At 37.1% G+C, this 20,727-nt stretch overlaps 4 protein-coding genes across 4 annotated transcripts in view; 1 reads left to right on the top strand and 3 right to left on the bottom strand.

Moving 5' to 3' along the window:
- Positions 1 to 20,727, bottom strand: part of LOC110853552 (protein artichoke) — a 208,977-nt gene that overhangs the window by 66,611 nt on the left and 121,639 nt on the right. The window lies entirely within an intron of this gene.
- Positions 1,444 to 3,000, top strand: LOC110853553. The gene has a single exon (XM_022101839.1). It carries the CDS (start codon positions 1,444 to 1,446, stop codon positions 2,998 to 3,000), a length of 1,557 nt encoding a protein of 518 aa, XP_021957531.1.
- On the bottom strand, positions 13,673 to 15,928 carry LOC110853042. The gene is made up of 4 exons (XM_022101265.2): positions 15,515 to 15,928; positions 14,545 to 14,958; positions 13,956 to 14,138; positions 13,673 to 13,891 (listed from the first exon to the last, which is right to left on the bottom strand). Exons 1-4 carry the CDS (start codon positions 15,868 to 15,870, stop codon positions 13,768 to 13,770), a joined length of 1,077 nt encoding a protein of 358 aa, XP_021956957.1. The 5' UTR covers positions 15,871 to 15,928; the 3' UTR covers positions 13,673 to 13,767.
- LOC110853067 (PI-PLC X domain-containing protein 2) lies at positions 17,181 to 20,296 on the bottom strand. The gene is made up of 3 exons (XM_022101296.2): positions 19,569 to 20,296; positions 18,643 to 19,054; positions 17,181 to 17,603 (listed from the first exon to the last, which is right to left on the bottom strand). Exons 1-3 carry the CDS (start codon positions 20,156 to 20,158, stop codon positions 17,286 to 17,288), a joined length of 1,320 nt encoding a protein of 439 aa, XP_021956988.1. The 5' UTR covers positions 20,159 to 20,296; the 3' UTR covers positions 17,181 to 17,285.

A 20,727-nucleotide genomic window follows, 5' to 3' on the forward strand; every position in this document is an offset into this window, starting at 1 on the left:
TCTACGTATTTATACTAAATTCAATATTGTATTTTATTTATAAACGGCAATTAAGTTTTACATTAAAAATATGCTTGAACTTCTTCAAACTGCACGTGTACCTATTTACCAACCAGATAAATAAGTTTGTAGCTGGAAACTTTCTTAACTTTGTAACTACGCATGTTACAAAAGTCTACGTGAAATGTTACCGCCTTGAGTAAAAACAACCATCGCAGTGAAAACCTATGAACTATTTTTATTACACAGACTCCTTTGTGTATTGTTTCAATGTGGGAGAAACACAGGGTCAAAAACTCAAGGAATACGTAGAAAAACAAGGACAGAGGATCTTTAATGTGGGTGAGAGGGACGTGCGTAAAGAATAATTCGGATTTATGCTCCTTCGACGTAACAAGGAAATGAAAATGCCACAAAGCAAACTAGGCATAAACAAATATAAATAATAAATAATAATAAAATTTCCGTAAAATATTCTCTAAAAAACTTTATTACCGGATTTGACAACATATTATCGGAGCATGTGCAAATACTTTGAATTTGAATTTGATCAAAATTTGAATAACTGTATAACAATTGGAAAATCGGTAGAAATTTTACAAAGACTGATTTTGCGTAATATAAGCTTTTCATGCATGAAAATCTCTCTTTTTTGTGTCTTAAGTCGCCCCACTATTTTTGATTCGCGGTGGTGGTGAGTTGGCAAGAGAGAAAGAAAGGCAATGAACAATTAACCTTGGATTTGAGAAAAGGTTAACAAGAGGTAGAAAAGAGTCGTAGTTTAGAATAGGAACAGAGCAGACTTACTGCTGAGACAGTGGTCCTAATAGTGGACAATTGGTGTAATAATTAGTGAGTTAAATTGTGACAATAAATTGGCGTTGCATTAAAGAGATCGTCATTTGTTGTGCACACATTATTTGCACCATTTCTCGGAGGAAAGCAGAAGTCTCATCCTTTCAACCGGCGAAGAGACTACACCCACCCAAACCTGAATAGGTTCGCTGCTGGTAGTGGGAGTGGCTATTTAAAATCATTGGCGCCCCCGGGTGGGGGGTAGTTAATTCATCGAGTTTTGGAAGGAGTGTTCATCCCATTGTGGCCTAGTGCAGACGGTGGGAGGAGAAGAACGACATACAAAGGACCAGGAAGTAGGAGATAAAGAGTTTGCGGTTTACTGTCGCCCTAAGGACAGTCAATCCAGGTCTCGAGATTTGAAGAGGAAATAGTGCAGCCGGGTCGTCCACTCAAATTTGGATTTTAAAAGGAGGTGAGGAGGACTCAGCCGCAACTCGGACCGCAGGACCAGAACATTTTGAAGAATCAGGCCGGTGTCGTGCTGGAAATCGACACACTAAATACATAGTGGTTAACTCCCACCGGACGGGAGTATAGCCAGGTCATATTGTTTCAATTTTGTCGTGCGTGAATAATTCCTAAAAAATGTGGGGCCTTTTTAATCAGGAAACAGTAAGAGGAGGTGGAGGGACCAGAGCCCGTAATCAAGAGGAGTTGGAGGAGGAAGAAGACGTCGTTATTCCTTCGCCACAACGATTACAAGATGCGCCGCGCTCACCACCACCACGAACGCCGAGAGTGCAACAAACCCCATTTATGCAAATGAAAATGAGAAGAAAAGTGTCGATGGAGTTATTGAATGAAGATATGGAAATCGCACGTCAAGAATTAGACAAAGCACAGCCGGACCAGGCCATTCTCACTCGGAAGCTACAGACTATTCAACAGTTGACAGAAGAAGCAGAGCACTACGCGGGTCAAGTTCTCGACCACTACGTATTACAGAATTTGGAAGATAAGTATCGACAAAGCAGAAAGAAGTGGCGAGAGATCAATGAGAGTTTAGTAGAGATGATTCTGCGGATCAAGACTGCGATTTCAACTCCCAGTCGACCGGAATCGCCCGTCGGAAGTGCAAATTCGAGTGGAGGTGAAAGAAGAGTGAAGCTGCCCAAATGCAATTTACAGAAGTTCGACGGGAAGATGAGAAGCTGGCTCGGGTGGTGGGCACACTATGAGTTAATTCATAAGGACCAGTCATTATCAATTCCCGACAAATTCCGATACCTCGTCGAGTCCATGGAAAGTGGAACGGAAGCAGCAGAAATCGTAGGAAGTTTCCCAAAGACCCCTCAAAATTACCAGAAAGCCGTCGACATGTTAACACAGAAGTATGGAAAGAAGGAGATGCTGGTTGCAATGTACATGACAGATTTGGCCGAGCTACTATTCAGTAAGGAGAAGAGTTCGATTTCGAAATTCTTCATGGCTCTCCAAACTCAACTGCAGAATTTGGAGTCACTTGGTGTGAAGTCGGAAGAGTCGTCGCCATATCTACTCCCCATGATCGTGAAGAGTTTGCCGAAGGAGACGCTCGCCACGTGGTTTCGTTCTCATTTCTCAAAGGTGGAGGGGTCAACTCTCGTCCCCCCGAAGTCAAAATTGGAATGTTTATTGGATTTTTTGAGAGATGAGATGGAGAGCGAATGGAAGATTGAGATGACGAGCGGGGAGAAAGAGAAGAAGAAAGTTGGGCAACGACAATCTCCGAAGAAGTCAGGCCACGAAGAAGAGATCGCAACTGCAGCAGGGCTCGTGTCAATTACAAGTCAGAGGTCGAGTCAATGTATATTTTGTGGAAAGAGTCACGCCAGCAATTTATGTTATGCGGCTCAGAAGATGAGTTATAAGGAAAAGGAGGGAAGAATACGTGAGAAGAGAGGGTGCTTCACATGCTTCAGATTTGGACATCGAGCGGCCGCGTGCAAAGCAAAGATAGAATGCGGAATTTGTAGAAGACGTCATCATAGTATCATGTGCTATGAGCATCCTTCAAACAGAAATATGGAAGTAAATAGAGCAATGAAGGATGAGAAAAGTCAGGAAGGATTTGGAGGACTACAAACTGAGACATCAAGCGCCATGGCGAGTCAAGAGTGTTCGGGTGCAGTACTCTCAAGAACTTTGTTAGTCAGATTATAAGATAACCGTGGCGGATACAGAGTAGCAAGGTTGCTCTTCGACGGAGGAGCGCATCGCACGGTTGTAAGAGAAGATACAGTCAGAGCGTTGGGGTTGAAAGCGGTTGGAACATTCACACAAGCAAAGATGATTTATAGAGGAGGAGTAACGGAACGAATGCTTCACCACAACTACCAACTGAAAATCGGAGATTTGAATGGAAGCCACACTCAAACCCTCGTGGCGCATGATGAGGAAGGTATCGTGGGATTTATTCCGCGAATACCACGAGGGGAATGGATAAAGGAACTCGCACGGAAAAAGGTGTCAGTTACAGACTTCAACTCAGAAAATCCAGAAATAGAAATATTGGTCGGGAACGATTATGAGGGTATGCTAATGACCGGCCGAATTGAATCGCTTGAGTGTGGAGTAACTGCAATACAGTACGTGTGGGGGTGGGCGTTATCAGGAAAGAGACCAGAAGGGGTAAATACCGCAGCAGTTTCACTTTCTCTTCTCTCATGTCAAGAGTCAGTCACTCCGCAACGGAGCCGGAAGAGTTTGGATATTGCAACTCCGGCGGAAGTGAAGAGCAAAACTGAGAGAAAAGTGGACACGTCAAAGAGGTTTCGAGAAACTGTGATGCAGAATAAAGAGAGGCGGTATTCGGTTCGACTTCCTCGGAGAGTTGAGAACCCCAACGGAACAATTGAAGAGAAAGAAGTAGCCAAGAAGGTGACGAAATCGTTAGGTGTAGAGAAGCTCGTCACATTGGTCGACACGGTGGGAGAATTGGCTGGAAATTTGGAAGATTTGAGAGAAAAGGCAACCCGAATTCTCGCCTCAGGAAAGATGGAGCTCCGTCAATGGGAGTGTGGTGAGTGCCAACCTGGACCTGGCAGCGACCACACTGCTCATTCGGCGACGAGCGTCCTCGAGAAGGAGCGAGATAAGGTGGAGGACTGCCTATTTGCCAATATACCGAAGAGAGAACGACCGGAAGACATGACGAGAAGAACATTTGTGGGAAATCAAGGAAAGGAAATTTGCAAGTTGTCGTCCCCAAATGAGCAGTCACATGTCCCAGAAGTGATCAACCCAGCGGACCTTCCATCAACGGGTTGCTCCCCGCAGAGATTCGTAGACCGTAGTTGGTGGGAGGGGCCAGCATGGTGGTCAAAAACCGAAGGAAAATTGGCCAAGAAGAAAAGAAGATGCAGAGGACGAGAAAGTGATCAAGATCCCGAGACAACAACAACAAGATCCAGGAGCGATTAAACCGATTACGACAGATCAAATTGAGTCAGGACGGACAGTAAAGAAGCCGAGTATATTTATGAAATGAATTTTATGATTTTTTATTTGTCAAAATTGGGTTTTAATTGAAATTTAGGTTTGTTCTTTTGTTCGTTGCCCTCACAAAAGAGGTGGGAGGACTGACTAACATATTATCGGAGCATGTGCAAATACTTTGAATTTGAATTTGATCAAAATTTGAATAACTGTATAACAATTGGAAAATCGGTAGAAATTTTACAAAGACTGATATGACATATTTATTATAAAATCGGTCCGACCATACCGTCCAGTAGCAGATGGTACTATTGCATTGCTTACTTATTTACAGTTAACAGTGTTGACTTGATGTGAAGGGTCAAATTCTTTACGAAGGGTCCCCTCGAGTCAAAGAGGAGGAAATCTAATGTGCTTTTAAGAGCTTGAAACAATGGGAAAAAGGTCTCAATGAAAACTTTGTTGTCTTTTACAACCCTCCGTCCAATTCATTTCGGGGCGAAACTTTCCAGAAAAAGTGACAGATTTCCGGGTTGGGCTGCTTTTATTACGGTTAATGACACGAGAAAGAGGGCCAACTTTTGGGGAGTAGGTCATAACCCGTTGTGTTTTTAACGGATACGTTGAATATGTAATATTGATGAACTATAAATAAATTTATCGAGTTTACTGCGTTACAAAGATATGAGTGAATGATTTTGTTTTGATTAATCCTTGGAACGTGTAGAAATCAATATTTGTCATCTTTACTAGTATATCAAAATTCTAAAAATTTCTTTAATGCCGGTCAACTTAAGACAAAATATATATTTCTTGAAGATTTTTTCCAACCAAGGAAACTCTCATAACTGTGGTATACTTCCTTAAAATGTTTGTAAACTAATTATGAATAGAATTTCTTAGTAAATTTTTGTTAAATAAAAAATTGCTTTATAACTTTACGGTGCAAAAGTGAGAAAGTTACGAATTGTAACCTCTTCGTAATCTTTGCAAACTTGTGTAAACTTTATAAATATCTAGGTAGTTTAGTATTTTATGGAACCTTATTGCGTAAACGTCAACATGAAAAATAATTCTGCCCTGTAAATAAATAATTTAAAGAACTATATGCGAGACCTTCAGGCCATTCGAAGTTATTTATAAGTTGTGAGTAATAATTATGAACACAGATCTGATGAAGATAAAGTATCCTCCATCCACGCAAGATTCAACTTTTACCGAAATTGAGAATTCTGAGAATTCTGAGAATTCTCAAATTTTCCTCTCAGAATAAGCTAAAATTCTTTTGGGACCGACAGTGGTGTAGTAGTTTCTCAGAATTCTCAATTTCTGTAAAAGTTCAATCCTGCGTGGATGAAGAGTAGGTTATATTATTGTCCATTCATTTTAGTAAACGCAAAACTTGGAAATATCTAGATTGCAAGCAACCGTGTGAACTATTTCAATATCTCTGATTCATGAGGTCAGTAGTGTGTACAAAAATCATTAGCAAAATAAATAGGACTTGCCATAGCAAAAGTTATGATTTTCTAATAAAATTGCGGAAACTAAGCCCGGACAAAACCTGCCTGTCCTCACTTTCACTTTCCCGACTCGGTCACGGTCCAACTGACCGGATTGAATTGACTAGGGCGAATTAATAGCCGAGAGAAAGCCTCGCTTTCTGCTCTCATCCGAAAGTGACATGATGAAGACGAGGGAGAAGAAATCACAAAAGTTTGCACTAAATTGCACGACTAATGTTGTCCAAAGAACGGAGAGGACTTTCTCCTGGTTAAGAACTTTAAGTGTAAAACTTTCCTGTCGTGTTTTTTACTTGTGTTTTATTGGAGAAAGTCTCCTCTTTGTGGAGAGGGAAGAAAGGTCCGGGAGAGAATTCGAAAGTGTGTAAAACTCTTAAAAATATGAGTATACGATTTTTAGGCCTTTTAAGATGGCCTTATAGACTTACCAAGATGTCTGTCTGTCCGTCCGTCTGTGCGTCCGTCTGTGCGCACGATAACTCTCTTTAAACACATGCTATCGACTTGAAATTTTGCACACTTGATCTTCGGGTTAAAAGTAATGATGAGTTCGGAGATGGGCATGATCGGCCAAGTAGTTGGCCAGTGGGGGTCTTTTCCACCCAAATGTGTTGCCATTAACTACCAAGATGGTATTAATGCCATCTTAAAAGGCCCCGCAAAGTTGCTTGGAGTAGGTTTTTTAGAAAGGTTTGAGTGTGCAGATGGAAATAATTTTTGGCACTAAATCTGGTAAAAAAGCTACCATCCAAATCAAGAATTGAAGCATTTTTAGCCGAAGTCTAACGTAATTAAATATATTACATTACGAAAAAGAATCTTAAGTTATGATTCCTAACAAAGTAGTAACAAAATTTGGTGTAATCAGTGACAAAAATTGTCAAAAGATTTCTAATATTGTAAGAAACCATGAAGCAATTTGTTATAATAAATTATGAAAATTTCAGTTATAAAATTTTCACCAAAGTTGGCCAGACTTACGGATCTTCATTTGTAAATTTGTTATATCCTTTTACTCATGTAGCTCAGAGTGTTACTAATTTTGACAATTTTCAAAAATATATAACCCAATGGTAACGAACAACGACCAACCATTTAGTTGCAAAAGATGAACATCTCTCCAAGTATTTCAGAATTTTTAAGAGTGTCCAACAATCCGACACGATCTCACTCCTAAGTTTGACGAGTGGACGAATGCGAAGGTGGAGAGATGGAGGAAGGAGAAGACTGCAAGTTGCGAATGTGGTCCGATCGACAAAAAATGTCCACTTCTTCCTTTCCTTCTCTGCTTTCACTCAGGAAAAAAAGAAACTTTGTTTCCATTCTGATCCTGGATCTTTTTGATGTCCAGTAAAAACAAGGAAGGGTTTCTCCTCAATTCGGAATGGATGCACAAAATTGGAAAAACTATCACCCACTTTCTTCCACTCCATGAATTTTTTTAATGCAAATGAGAGGAAATAAATCAGAAATGTTACGTAATCGTTCGATTACGGTTTCGTTCGATTACGGTTTCGTTCGTTATTTTTACTAAATAATTAAAAAAATGAGACCTGCAAAAAATATGGGAAAGAACAAATGCATTTCCATAACATAGATGCCAGAAGCGTAATTTCCAGAAATTTGAGAATTTATTTCATTAAAGATTGGCAATTGTTAACTAGAGTATGTTATATACAAATTAGGAATTTGGCAAAGGCTTTTGTGCAAGTAGTTGGTAAAAGCGTACTGTTCAGCCTATATTAATAGTCTCAATTCCTTAGAAATTTATCTGAGAGGTTATTTTGTTTTTGGAAAATAATTAAAATTATCTGCCCGGAAACCGTTCAGATTTTTTTCAGACTACTAATATTGACTGAACTGTAGGTAAGAAACCCTGTAAAACTTGTTTGGTGGGGGAGCACTTGATTCAGTTCTGGTCGAGAAAATATTGGAATGACGAGGACATTTCGCTTGATCATTCGTTTCTCTCATTTTTGCAGAAATACTTTCACTTTCACTGTAGAAAGAGTGAATTCCCTCATTTTTCGTTCACAATTTAACTTCGAGTATGTTATGTGGTGAAGAATTTTATGTATTTTGTCTCAACTTGACCGGCATTAAAGAAATTTTTGGAATTTTGATATACTAATAAGGATTATAGATATTGAATTCGACACGATCCAAGGATTAATAAACCGTAGTAACGTTAGAAGTAGCTCACCCTGGTATAATTAGTTGGACATAATTTTGCATCAAAGGTGCAAAATAAGCGGGAAATATGTAAAAGAAATTTGATATAATATTGCACCAATGGTGCAGCCGAAATGGCTAAAATTGGGACTAAATTTTGACACGATTTCAAGGTTAAGTAATGTCTGCCTAGGCTAACTAGAACTTTCAGTTAATCTAATCATTGGTGTAGAATACATCGATTCCTCCAATTATTTCGCACCATTTTGCGTTAACGATTTTTGGATACCAATTGTGCTACAAATTAGGGTTAAAATGGTCTTGGGGCTTATTAATTAGCATCAATTGATGCAAAAAACTCGTCAACCGACAGACGGACAGACGGACAAGAGGAATTCAATAGCTCTCATGCTACGCAGGGTGAGCTAATAAAGACAAAAATCTCTCAATCGGATCTTTGTAACCCAGTAAACTCTGTAAATTTTCAAGCATTTCGACAAACGTGGAAATATTAAGGAAAACCTTGTCGAAAGGTATACTCTATATTTTATATTAGTCAAGAATATATTATAATTTGACAAAAATTTATCCCAAAGTCATCCAGACCTATTGCGAATAAAGTTATTTGTAAATTCTAGATTGCTTCTAATGGCGCGAAGAACTCGCAAAATGAAAAATGTTTGAAAGTCTCGTTGCACATGAAAATTCTGCATTATTTTTGAAAAATGTATGACATATAATCAATTTGCACCGTAAGATTCCTTAAAATTTTTTCAAAGTTTATACAGGTTTATTGAAATTTAACTGTTTCAATGGAATGGAAATAAATTTAGAATTCCTTAAACCCTCGTCCTCTACTCTACTATCACTTTTTAAGTGACGTAAAAAGTGATAGTAGAGTTGATGCATTTGACTTAAATTAAGTCAACACTATATAGTAAAATTTTTGACTCACAAATTTACACGATAACAAAGACAGGAGTTAATCTGAGGATGAACTCAATGGCGATAAATGAAATGTGTGAGCTCATATTAATAAATAAGCAGATTCTAATTTAAGTAAATTTGGAAGATTGACAGTTCAGCGAAAACCTACAAATTTATTACGCACTTTCTCCTCTTTGAGGGAGGTGCGTAAAGGATGTCGCCTTAATTTGAAGGTTAGGCCAAGAGATTGATAAGTGGGGTGGATCGGAACATAGTAAATATTGTAATTAAAAAATAGTAACCAAAGTGGTATCGAGTTGAAACAATTTGTTAGCAAAAATTTTGCACGAAATTCAAATCTCCTCGGTTGCATACCTAAGATTTTTTTACCGAATATTGTCCCAGGAAGTCAAGGGCACCACATTACTCGAAAAATTCGTGACGTACTTTACGTCCTACCTCCTTCGAGAAGTATGTCATTCATTAAAATTTCATCGCGTCAAGAATCTCTGGCTTTAAACTTTCAACTAAATCCGACTTGATCTTGGCAACAAGAGAGCGAAACCGCAAGTCTAATCTTCCCTCGCACACCTCAAATGGCGCATTTGTGTAATTAATTATAATTGTGCCTCTCCATCCCGCTCTTGACTTGGGCATTATTTAATTAGATAACAATTAGTCGCTTCATTAAGTAAATATCTCATTAAGATTGACGTCTTCTCGGGTCATGGGGCCCGTTGAGTGGGAGTTATTCTAAACTTTTGGTTTTTGCTGGCGTCTAGATTTTGACTTCGTTAAAAATGCAACGGGTCGTGTTGTTTTGTTTTGGTAGCGTCAAATTACCAAAATTCTGTCCAGACGGGGCCAGATGTGAAGAAAAGGAGGGATCGGTGAGATACCGGTTTTCTGGTAAATAAGACGGACCGACAAAAAGATACCAAGAAAGAAAGGTTGAGATTGAGATGGTGGAAAAAGGAAAGACAAAAATTTCTGATTTTTTGAGAATTTGTAAGGCTTACAAAATTGTGGTTTTACTTAATTTTGCAACCTTTCGAATAAAATATTTTAAAATGCAAAAACTTAGAATGTATTTATGCCATTTTTAATACAGGTTTGTCGTGTGCAACTTCGTAAAATTATGCATGTAAAAAATTTGCCTGATTTTCCACTATAATTTTGTAAACTTTTGAAAATATTGATAGAGTTATAAACATTTACGCGAATTTCTGCAATAATTATGTCCTCTATTATCATGTGAATTATTCATGCCTCTTAAACAAATGAGACACAATGATGTTGCATAAAATATTTGTTATTGTCATCATAATAATAATTATTTATCATCCTACCCAACAAAACAGGAGTCAAACGGATCATTTGCCGTTTGTATGGTCGATGCCCCTCTCCTTTTAATTGGAGGACAAAGCCATAAACTGGAAAACAGAATGGCAGATGCTCTTTGAAAACCAAACTAGTCCTCATTTTGCTTTTCGAATGAATACAGAGAAGCCAAACCTCATGTGCGTTCCTGGGCGGATTTTGGATGCATGTGGTCATGTCATAAGGACAGATTTGTGTCGATGAGCAAGCATTTTATGTCCGAAAGAGACGGGGAACAAAGGGAACAAGTAATACGTGTAATGTCAGACGATAACAGGAGCTTGTTGACTCTCGGGTTATATTGACGCTCCAAAATTAATGATGCTTATTGTCAAGGGTTTTAGTGGAGAGGACGATTTTATAGGCGAAATTAAACTGGGGTAGTAAAAATGGGGGCTGCGGTAACAAATTGTTGTTGGTGACAAAAGACATGGGTAAAATATGTAGTTAATTGGTAGATTTAGTTTAAAAGTAGTAAAATATTTACCAATTGTAGAATTTTAAATTGGTAATAAAATGTATAACACATTGGTAAAAAAAATTTTCATTACCACGTCATAAAGTCCATAATTGAAATTTTCATTGGCAGCATAGTAATTAGAAATATAAGATCATTTCTTCGTCAAAAATCTTGATTTAAAAAAAGTTTGTGATTTAAAATTCTACCAAACTTTTCGCCCCACGTGGTCTCACTGTTCGCGAGAATAATCTATTTAAAAATTTGTAGTACTTGACTTTTGAAGTTGAATACAATTTTAATGATCTTTCTATTAAGACAATTTCTGTAAGTATGTCATTGTACGTGAGGATATGAATGCTTGCTAAAATTTCTGAGAAGCAGGGTTCCTTCCTACACAGCATTTTTTGTTAAATTCGTGTTGAAGAATTCATCACGGCATAACTTCCGAACTAAATATCATGTAAAATGTGATTTATTTCAGGATATATAAACTTTTCATTCACAGATTTCTTTAAAATGGTAAATTAGATAGATTTTTCGCTCTAGCCAAGCACATTTCTCTTCATCGCAAATGTATTTCGATGTTACATACGTTCTAGATTAATGAATATGTTTCCATATTTAACGGAAAGAGACTCGATGTGAAATGAAATTTTGTGTAAAACATACGGAGTGTTAAGAAGAACCCTGTTTCGAGGCAGAGTCCACGTTAGAGACGCCTCGTTCTCGTCGTTGTTCCATCTGTGATCCTTTCGCAGATGTGGAACGATTTTTACTTAACTGAAATCCTAATGGAGTTCTAAAAGACTTTTGAAGATAAAACAGCCGTCACTTTAAAGTCTCCTCCTGGAAATGGAACGGATCTCTCACTCCCCAGTCCCAAAGCCCAGTTTTGTTCTCCTCTTTTTTAGTTGAGGATGTAATCTCATCGCCTTTTTCTACGCACTTCCTACTCCGTAAAGTGTGTGTCGTAGTGTAGAACGAACTATCGAGCTCCTCAGAAACACATAATATGAGAAGATTTTATTTAAGAGGGTTGTAAATACGTTATTAGGGTTGCTTTATGTGAAGTGTGCATTGTTGGGTTAAATAAGGTTTCTTGAGAAAATTGGGGTTTGAAATTTTTTTTGGAAATTCATGAAATTAAAATTTTTCGTGAATGGAAGATGAATAATGATAAAAATTTGCAGTAATAAATATGTTGTTATACGCAGGATTTTTCATTTTTAGTTTTGTCAGATTTGTACACCAGTTAATAAATTAAGCTAAAAAACAGAACCTTAATTATATTATAGATGAAGAGAAAGACTGAAATAAGATTTTTTAAATAAGGTTTTACACAATTTTGTGGTATTAAGACACCAGTTACCAAATTACCAAATTTCGGTAACTTATTGCTCAGAGAGATAAGACTTGCGCAAAACATAATGATTTTTTTGAAATGCATTTCACATTGTTTTGTGGCACCCTGTCATCCTAATTTTTAAGTATTTAATACATACGTACATATTATTCCCTTGTATAGCTTTGGTGCATACAGTCGAGTTCATTATTACCACCATGTCTGATACTTATCACCATTAGTTAAAGTATTGAGAGAGTGGTGGAGATGCTGCCTGGTTATCTTTGGAGCTCGTTTAATACGCCATCCATCCCTCCATCCGTAATCCGTATCGCTTTCCATGCAGTCAAACAAGCTAAATTCTTTACCATCGTTTTAACGCGCTTCCGGCCATCGTTATACCACTGTCCATTCGAAGGACTTGTATATGCTGGAAAATTCTCAAAATTCGTTTGACGAAACGAATGAAATATGACTAATTAAATTTTGAAATGTAACAAAACAGGTTTTCTAAATAAATATTTTGAGCAATTTTAAAATGTGTAAAATATTCATGCCGTTTTGAATATTTTCAAATATGGGACAAATTAAAAAGCAAATTTAGATGTGGTACTGACGAATTCAAAAATTTGTTTTTTCTTCACAATTGATTGCGTATAAGTAAATAACTTTATGTAGAAGTAGAAGATTTTTATAAAAATTCACTTCAGTGTAACCTTATACAAATTTACAAAATTTCAGTAAAAATTTGCAATTTTTGTATAATTGTTTATACTATAAATTATGGTCCAGATATACGCTTACAACTATCAGAATGAATTGTTTCACTGATTTTTTTTCGAATTTTTATGCAATAAAACGGACTTAGGAGTACAGTTAATTGAGAGAAACTGAGCTAAAAATCGGTCAAATAACATTATTTCTGTACTCCCCCGCAGCCCGATTATATTTTCATAGGGGGCTGTCAAAATCCAGTTTTAACTAGAAAGTGGGTGTACACATGTGGCCGCGTGGGTGGAGATGAATGAAGTGAAATCCTCTCGTAAAAAATGCAGCTGGACTGATGAAAGGTTTTCTCACTTCAATTGTCAATCTCCATCATTAATTATCTCTTCAGGATTAGATTATTCCGAGTGCCAATGATTACTACCGTCAAGAGGTGGGTGTGAATTTAGAATAGCGCTGCGCACCTTGTGAAACGAATGCAGATGTCTTTTTTTTTACAAAATATCAGCCTTCATACATAGCCGTTTCAAATTAAAATACTTATATCTACACTCTAAAAAAAATCAGGTAACAGTCATTACTCAGCGGTGACTATATATGAATCCACCGCCATGGTAATAAATTTGTTCCCGACTGATAGTAAATTTATTACCAAGCTTTTTACCCCCTCGTTGTACTTTTACCAGCACTGTAGCAAATTTAATACCACTTGGTAATAACTTATTACCATGGCGGTAGAGTCAAATATAGTTACCGTCTGGTAATAGCTTTGTTACCGGATTTTTTAGGGTTCATCTATAACGACATGAGGACAATTGGACAACTGTCAACCTGCACATAAAATTAGTAATTATTTAGCAACCAAAATAAAACTATTAGCGGCTTTGTCGCAGCACACGAATTTATTTCATATTTTTACAGAAGGTTACATGCTAAAGTTGAGTTTGATTTTTCAGGACAATTTATGCATTAAGGGCTTCAAACAAAGGGTTTTGTTTCGATTCTTCAAAAGGCGCATCCCGATATGCCAACCATTTCAAGGCATCTTTGAAAAACGTATTTTGTATTTGTCCTCCAAAAGTTTCACTAAAAGGCAATAATATCAGTATAATATTATTAAAATTATTAATATTATTCACTAAATATTTACCTAAGGTCAATATTCCCATTGTAGTCGATATCATTATGCCCCATGTTGCAGTATAGCATGCGGTAGTTTCGATTTTGCCAGACAACCGGGTAATAACCCTCGTACCAAGTTTCTCCAGCGTTTGTTCCCAGGGGAAAACTGGACGGGTCAATGGAGAGCAGGATTCGGATGTTAATGTTGTTTCTAAAAATTGTAATAAAAATATTAATTATATTCGATTCTGCTTACATTTCGAAGGGGTGAAATGTATCACTATGATTTTGTTCAAATTTTGCAATTAGAAAGTTCAAGTCTATACAACCAAAGGAACATTGTGCTGAGGTCATAATTTATCTATAATTTTGAGGTCAATGTTGAAAAAATATACGATTTTTACTTAGCAAACTCGAGTTTACTTCCTTATGAAAGATCGTAAATTTCTTTAACATTGACCTCAAATTTTCGGATAAATTCTGGCCATCGCACAAACTACCTCAAAAAACTTTGTTTATATTGACTTGAATTTCATAATTCCACAATTTCAAATAAAAAATCGGAGTGTTGCACTTCACACTATCGCATTTTTAGTCCATAAACTATAAAAACTCACCTTATGTCATTCGCAAAGGCGTACCACTCATTATGCTGCGAGCTCCACGTGGCTGGAAGATTTCTCGTGGCTGGGTGCGTCCTATCCTCCGTTCGCAACGTGGCTGGCGTCGGTTTCCACGTGTTCTTCTGAAAGTTTCCGGTGCCAAGGAAGGTGTTATGGTACCACGCCCATTCGTTTGCATTGGTGGTGAAAGCAGCCACGTGGAAACTCATAAATCCACCTCCTCGCTGCGTAAATCGCTCTACGGCAGATTTGTGACTGGCATCGGTAGGTTTATCGTCAAGAAATAGGATGACATCTTTATCCGCTAAATAGTTATCGTTTATCCTGCTCCAGTCTGTCGTTGCCTCGTAAGTAAATCCTAGTTCGGCTTGGATTGTTGGGAAGTAGCGGTTAGCTTCGTTGGCAAAACTTGGAACGAAATGCATAATAAGATATCCGCTTTTTGTTAATTATTACGGAGATTGCGAATTAAGGTTGTTTGCACTAAATTCCTCCATAAACAGTAACAATGGAGGTATACATGCGTAGACTCCCCGATTTTTCCAAAATTAATGCCAATCAACCACAAATTTAATTAATATTAAATTTACAAAAGGTATGATCTGCTAAAGAACAGGTTTGGCATAGACGCATATTTGCATCCGAAGAGAAGAAAACGCGCAGTAAACTTGGACAAAGTAAAATTTGTCAACTTTGGGCCCGTTTCTCCTCTTTTGAAAGCAAATATCTCCGCCAAATCTGAGCATGGGCCGATAATGTATTTTACAAATGTTATATTAATTAAATTTGTGATAAATCGACACTAATTTATCCAAAATCTATCAAATGCATAAGCTAGGTGACCTTCCTAAGTAGATTTCACCTTTACGCTAATGATAAATTTAGCATTTGGTTAAAAATTGAGTATAAAATCCATAATTCGCAATATCCTCTAATTACGAAGATTTTTCTCTTATTTACATACCTAATGTGCGCAACATCCCACGTCCCACGCCAAAATGCCACAACCTTAAACGGATTTTGTGACCCTCCAATGATACCAATGGTTGTATCCCCCTTGTCAATCACTGGAGAAAGGGCACCCTTCAACCAACACGTCCCTCCTTGATAGTCATTCCAACTGTACGCCACACAACCCGAGGTAGACGAGCAAAGTCCGCAACAAGACGTTTCAGCAGTCCCGTTAATGGAACGCAGATTCGGTGCGGTGATGTCTTTCCCGACTTGACGACTGCACGTTTGTGCCTCTGCGGGACTAATATTAAGCACGGATAGGCAGACAAGGCCGCAAATCAGGGCGAAAATTCGGGTAAAAGCCATGTTTTTTTCGGAAAATGAACAACTTTCACTAATTCTCAAGTTGAAATGACGAATGATTCAAATTATCTGGTGTATTTATACATGAACATAATCAGGTTTTTGGTGTACTGAACATTTGCACTCGGCACACTCCCCCGAGATAAACAAATTTAGGAGTGTGAAATTCTGGTCAATAACAAATCAAATATTATGCATTGAGATTGATTAAGTTGGATTGACATGTCAGATTTTAAGGGTTGACCGATGGGAAGGGCATGTACGGATCACGGGACAAAATGAGTTAGTTTAGTACAAATGACATCATAATGCAGCTTACAGCATTAGCAGCTTCAGTGTTTCACTCACTTGTGATGTAAGAGTACATGATTGTCAAATGATTGTCATATTATTTAAATATTTAGTGACGCCTCTAGCAGAGAACTCAATCAATGCTTGACATTTGAGTTGTTTTATTAACGATAAAAATTATTCTGCAGATTAAAATCCCATTGTATTTTATTCTGGATAAAGTGTGCAATTAATTGTGCATTGTAATTCAATCGTATCTTGTACATATTTAGATACTTATGTGTAGCCTTAACATTGCCGTGACACATCAATGATTTTAATTTCACGAGAATTTTTATTGGCATTCTTTAAAATCAAAATGTTACAAATAAGTAAATAGGAATTTGTACACAATTTTGGTAAAAATGTGAAGTCAGATACACACTGCGTGTTGGTATAGATTTGGGAATAACTTCTTTCCGGATTGGTAATACTTTGTTTCCGAGTGGTAAATTTTCCTTATCACACCGGTATAATTCATTACTATCCGATAACGATAATGCCCGTTATTACCGTGCCGGTGAAGTCATACTTTCCCGTCGGCAATGATTCAATACCATTTTGCTAAAAGTGCACTATTTGTACCACATAATTTGCATGAATAAATATATTTTCAGTTTACAATTGAAATTATTTGAGCTGATTTATCTGAGCGATATATACATATATACATATATATATAACCATTTCATGGAACAATTGCATATGACAATTAAGTCATCTATTTAATTGATTCGTTAAAAAATATAACATGACGAGATATGTAAATTGAAACCACAGAACCATTTTGCAGAGTACAATGGTTGTATTAAAGATCGTCCTTTAACCACTGCTCGTTCTCGCTCGTTAACCCTGCCTAATCATGTTTTGATGACGACTTGTATTGTAATTTGCTTCAGTAACATTCAGTGTCAGTATGCACCGCATATATTAATACGGACGAATGTTGCATATATATATGTCTGTATTTACATACGCACATGTACATTAAAAAAATATTTATTTATACTTTCAGAAAGTTAAAATATGTCACACAAAGAAGATTTTTTTAAAGATTTTTTAAATTTTGAATTTTTTAAAAAGATTTTTTAAAGTGAAGGACACGAAGCCCGTTCCCGATTGACTTTCATTGCCATTTCGATAATATTGTTTCCGAGAAAAAAGTCAGTGGACACGATCATGCTCCGAGCATACCAAGTAGGTCGCATCCACCAATACGTTAATGGAAGATTTATCCTTTGTGCAAATCCTCTCAATCCGACGAGCGGTTGAAGAAGAACATCTTCCGCGGTTGTGGTCATTTCAGCCATTGCGGACCACCAAACGCCAGCGCATCCGTAGCGTGGGAGCGCCTCTTGTTCGAAATATTGCTCGAGAGGATCAACAGTGTTCTTGTTTCCCCATGCCTGTAGCGTAGCAGACGGGTTTTGTGTTATCATAATTTAGAATTTACACAGTTCAGAGGTGGGCAAAATAATTTTGCTAAAATACAGTATTTTGAACTATGTTCTTCCCCAGGTTTGGATTTCCAGGACTGTTACACCCACAATAAGACGATAATTTATAGGGAGAATAAAATAGTTTTACGAAAATTAAGGTTCATGTGAAGAAATTAACTTTATATCGTTGTCAAGATACTTAATTTTTTTAAATCGTGAAGACATTGTATTTTAACAGTGATGAAAAGTTAATTTCTTACTTAAGCTTAGCTCAGTTGAGTCCTGACTTCCTGAGTCTTTCACCTTTGTGCGTACTAAGCTCCGGTAATTTGGGTTAATTTAGTAACTGGTGTCCAAATGCGCCAAAATTATAGTACTAAAAAAATCTTTTCTACTTTTCGCAGCATGATACCTCGTACTCACCTGTGTGAGTAATAAGATTCCGTACTTCGGCTTAATTTCTTAACTGGTGTCCAAATCTAGCAAAAGTAAAAATGACAAATTCTGCGTATAACATATTTATTATTGCAAATTCTGATCATCGTTTATCTTAAGTTCATGAAAATTTTCAGTTCGTGGACCTCCAAGCATTTTCAAACCCTGAATTTCTCATACAATCCCTTATTTAACCAAACAAAGCACATTTAACATAAAGCAGCCCTAACTAAGGATGCACAACTCTCTTAAATAAAATCTTCTCATTTTATGTGCTTCTGAGGAGCCTAATAGTTAGTCAAACACTACAACACACACTTTAAGTTGTAGGAAGTGCGTAGAAAAAAGGCGATGAGATTACATACCCAACTAAAAATACACGTATTTACGAACAATTTCTGTATTCTCAATACATGAAGATTTTCGTTTTTTTGTGGGTGTAACAGCCCCGGAAATCCAAACCGGGGAAGAACAGAGCTCAAAATACTATATTTTGACCAAGTATTTTGCCCACCCCTGCTACACATTCATATTTACATATGCCCTCACAGACCAAAAAAATCGTACATACATGTATCAAATACGGCCACAAGAAAGGATACTGTTCAGACACCGAATCGACTTGATATGTCAATATGACGGTACGATTTGTCGCCCAAATTTGATTTGGCGTGGGGTCTCCGGTGGGAACGGCATTCTGCAAAACGAGTAAATCGCCAACTTGCTCCACAACATAGACAAGAAGTGCGTCGTGTATCGTCAAGTTATCAAATCCGACTGGAAAGCCGTGAAAATCCATGAAAATAATTTCTCCCGTCTCCTCGACAAATCGGCGGACTGCGGTAAATAGGGTTTCTAACGGCTGGAATCGGACATCGCCATGATTTATCCACCATTTTTCCGTAGTTGCAGGATAGTGCGAGACACGAATGTCGACATAGCGTATACCATGGACAAATTGACGGTATAGGAGTTCCTCTTGTCTGATTTTGTAATATGCATGAATTATAAATGACCCGTAACGCATGTTTTCATACAGATTAGGACATTCAAAATCGGAGGATTTTGAAAAACCGGTTTTGGATTTTTTCGGTTTCTGATTTTAAACCGGTTTTATCATAACTTTAAAAATTTGGTAAATGTAATCTGGTAAAATTTAACGTGTAACAAATTTTGCCAATTATGGGAAAAATATTAACTAAGCACTTAATTCTTAATGAATAAAGAAATACTAAATGCTTACTTAGAAATGCTAAAATACTATGTAAAATACTATGCTAAAATACTATGCTAAAATACTATGCTAAAATGCTAAAATAATGCTAATACTTAGAAATGCTAAATAGTACCTCCTAAACAATTTTTGTTATAAAAATCCAAAACCAGTTTTAGAGTATGATAAGAAAACGATTTTTAGGTAAACTTTAAAACCGGTTTTAAAAAATCGGACAAACCGATTTATGATGTCCTAATATGAGATGTTAAGTATATCCTTACGTGACACTGTATCTTGTAAACGGATTCTCTGCCGGTATCCCATCATAAACTCGTATAGCACCTGCATCATGCGTTCCTGGGATCATCAATTGTGAAATTCTCCTCCCTCCAATAAATTCCCTCAGATTTTTCATCCAACGCGGATACTTTCTGAAACAATTGCTGACCAGGATATTTGTCCCTCTATGATACGCTATCCAGTATCCGAGACAATTATCTGTCCCCACTTCATCATCCGACGTAATCGGGGGATGCCCAAATCGAATATTCGTCTTATGATAGCCTTTCTCCCCAGAGGTAGAATTTACCAAAATGGAAGCTCGCGGTACCGCGGACGCGTTCAAGGTCGGATTTTCGTCGTATAAACCGACCCAATCTCCATCTTGCGGTGTGTCAAATCCATACCAATTAAGTTCAAATTGAGTATCTGCCCACTCACCGTTCCCGTTATCCAATCCGGCAACGGAGCTAAGCGTTAGAAAAACGTGGGGTTGGTCAAATATTCCGGCTTGATGAACCAAACTGGCTGCCGAAGTTGACCCCACAATAAAAAATATGGAAATTCCCACTAAAATAGTAAATCGTACCATTTTTTACAAAAATATAGAAGTTGAGCAATGACTTTAGGCTACAAGGCTACTGGGTTTCCCGTCAGTTGAATGTTTGCAATGTCAAGTTCAAGTGCATGGTCATATTCATGTCGCGTATGTACATAGTGTGAATATCGTATTGTACCAATATATGTATTTATTAACTACTACATACGTATTTTGAAAGCTAGATGCATACGTATGATAAATGGATTGATTATTAGTGTCATAAGTTGTTAATGATAAAATCGATTATAATAATTTCTATGGACAGTTGCAACATAATTGTAAACATGTTGAATAAGCATAGTTATATAAATGTATGTGCGATTATCTATGCTTATATAGCTCGTGTTGAAGTGCGATAATGTTTTGTAGTTCAAGAGCAGCTTTGATATATGTAGCAAGTCCTGCTATTACATAGTTATTTTTGTACCTATTTATATACAGAGTCACGACAACAAAGTATTGATCGTGACATTACTTTGCATACTTAAGACTGATGTAGAATCAATTTATGTATAAGTTAATCCAAATTCAGTAAATCTAAAATATTTCATTCAAATTTT

Source organism: Folsomia candida, unplaced genomic scaffold (genome assembly GCF_002217175.1).
Source record: "Folsomia candida strain VU population unplaced genomic scaffold, ASM221717v1 Fcan01_Sc008, whole genome shotgun sequence".
NCBI classification, from domain to species: Eukaryota; Metazoa; Arthropoda; class Collembola; order Entomobryomorpha; family Isotomidae; genus Folsomia; species Folsomia candida.

Excerpts from the sequence above, each read along its gene's own strand:
- LOC110853042 (XM_022101265.2), bottom strand. The coding sequence starts at position 15,870 with ATGGCTTTTACCCGAATTTTCGCCCTGATTTGCGGCCTTGTCTGCCTA. Across the intron at positions 14,959-15,514 it reads TGGGATGTTGCGCACATTAG|TTTTGCCAACGAAGCTAACC; the intron begins GTATGTAAATAA and ends TTTCGTTCCAAG. Across the intron at positions 13,892-13,955 it reads AATGGGAATATTGACCTTAG|TGAAACTTTTGGAGGACAAA; the intron begins GTAAATATTTAG and ends ATTGCCTTTTAG.
- LOC110853553 (XM_022101839.1), top strand. The coding sequence starts at position 1,444 with ATGTGGGGCCTTTTTAATCAGGAAACAGTAAGAGGAGGTGGAGGGACC.
- LOC110853067 (XM_022101296.2), bottom strand. The coding sequence starts at position 20,158 with ATGGTACGATTTACTATTTTAGTGGGAATTTCCATATTTTTTATTGTG. Across the intron at positions 19,055-19,568 it reads TTTACAAGATACAGTGTCAC|ACAAGAGGAACTCCTATACC; the intron begins GTAAGGATATAC and ends TTACAAAATCAG. Across the intron at positions 17,604-18,642 it reads TGTGGCCGTATTTGATACAT|GCATGGGGAAACAAGAACAC; the intron begins GTATGTACGATT and ends GCTACGCTACAG.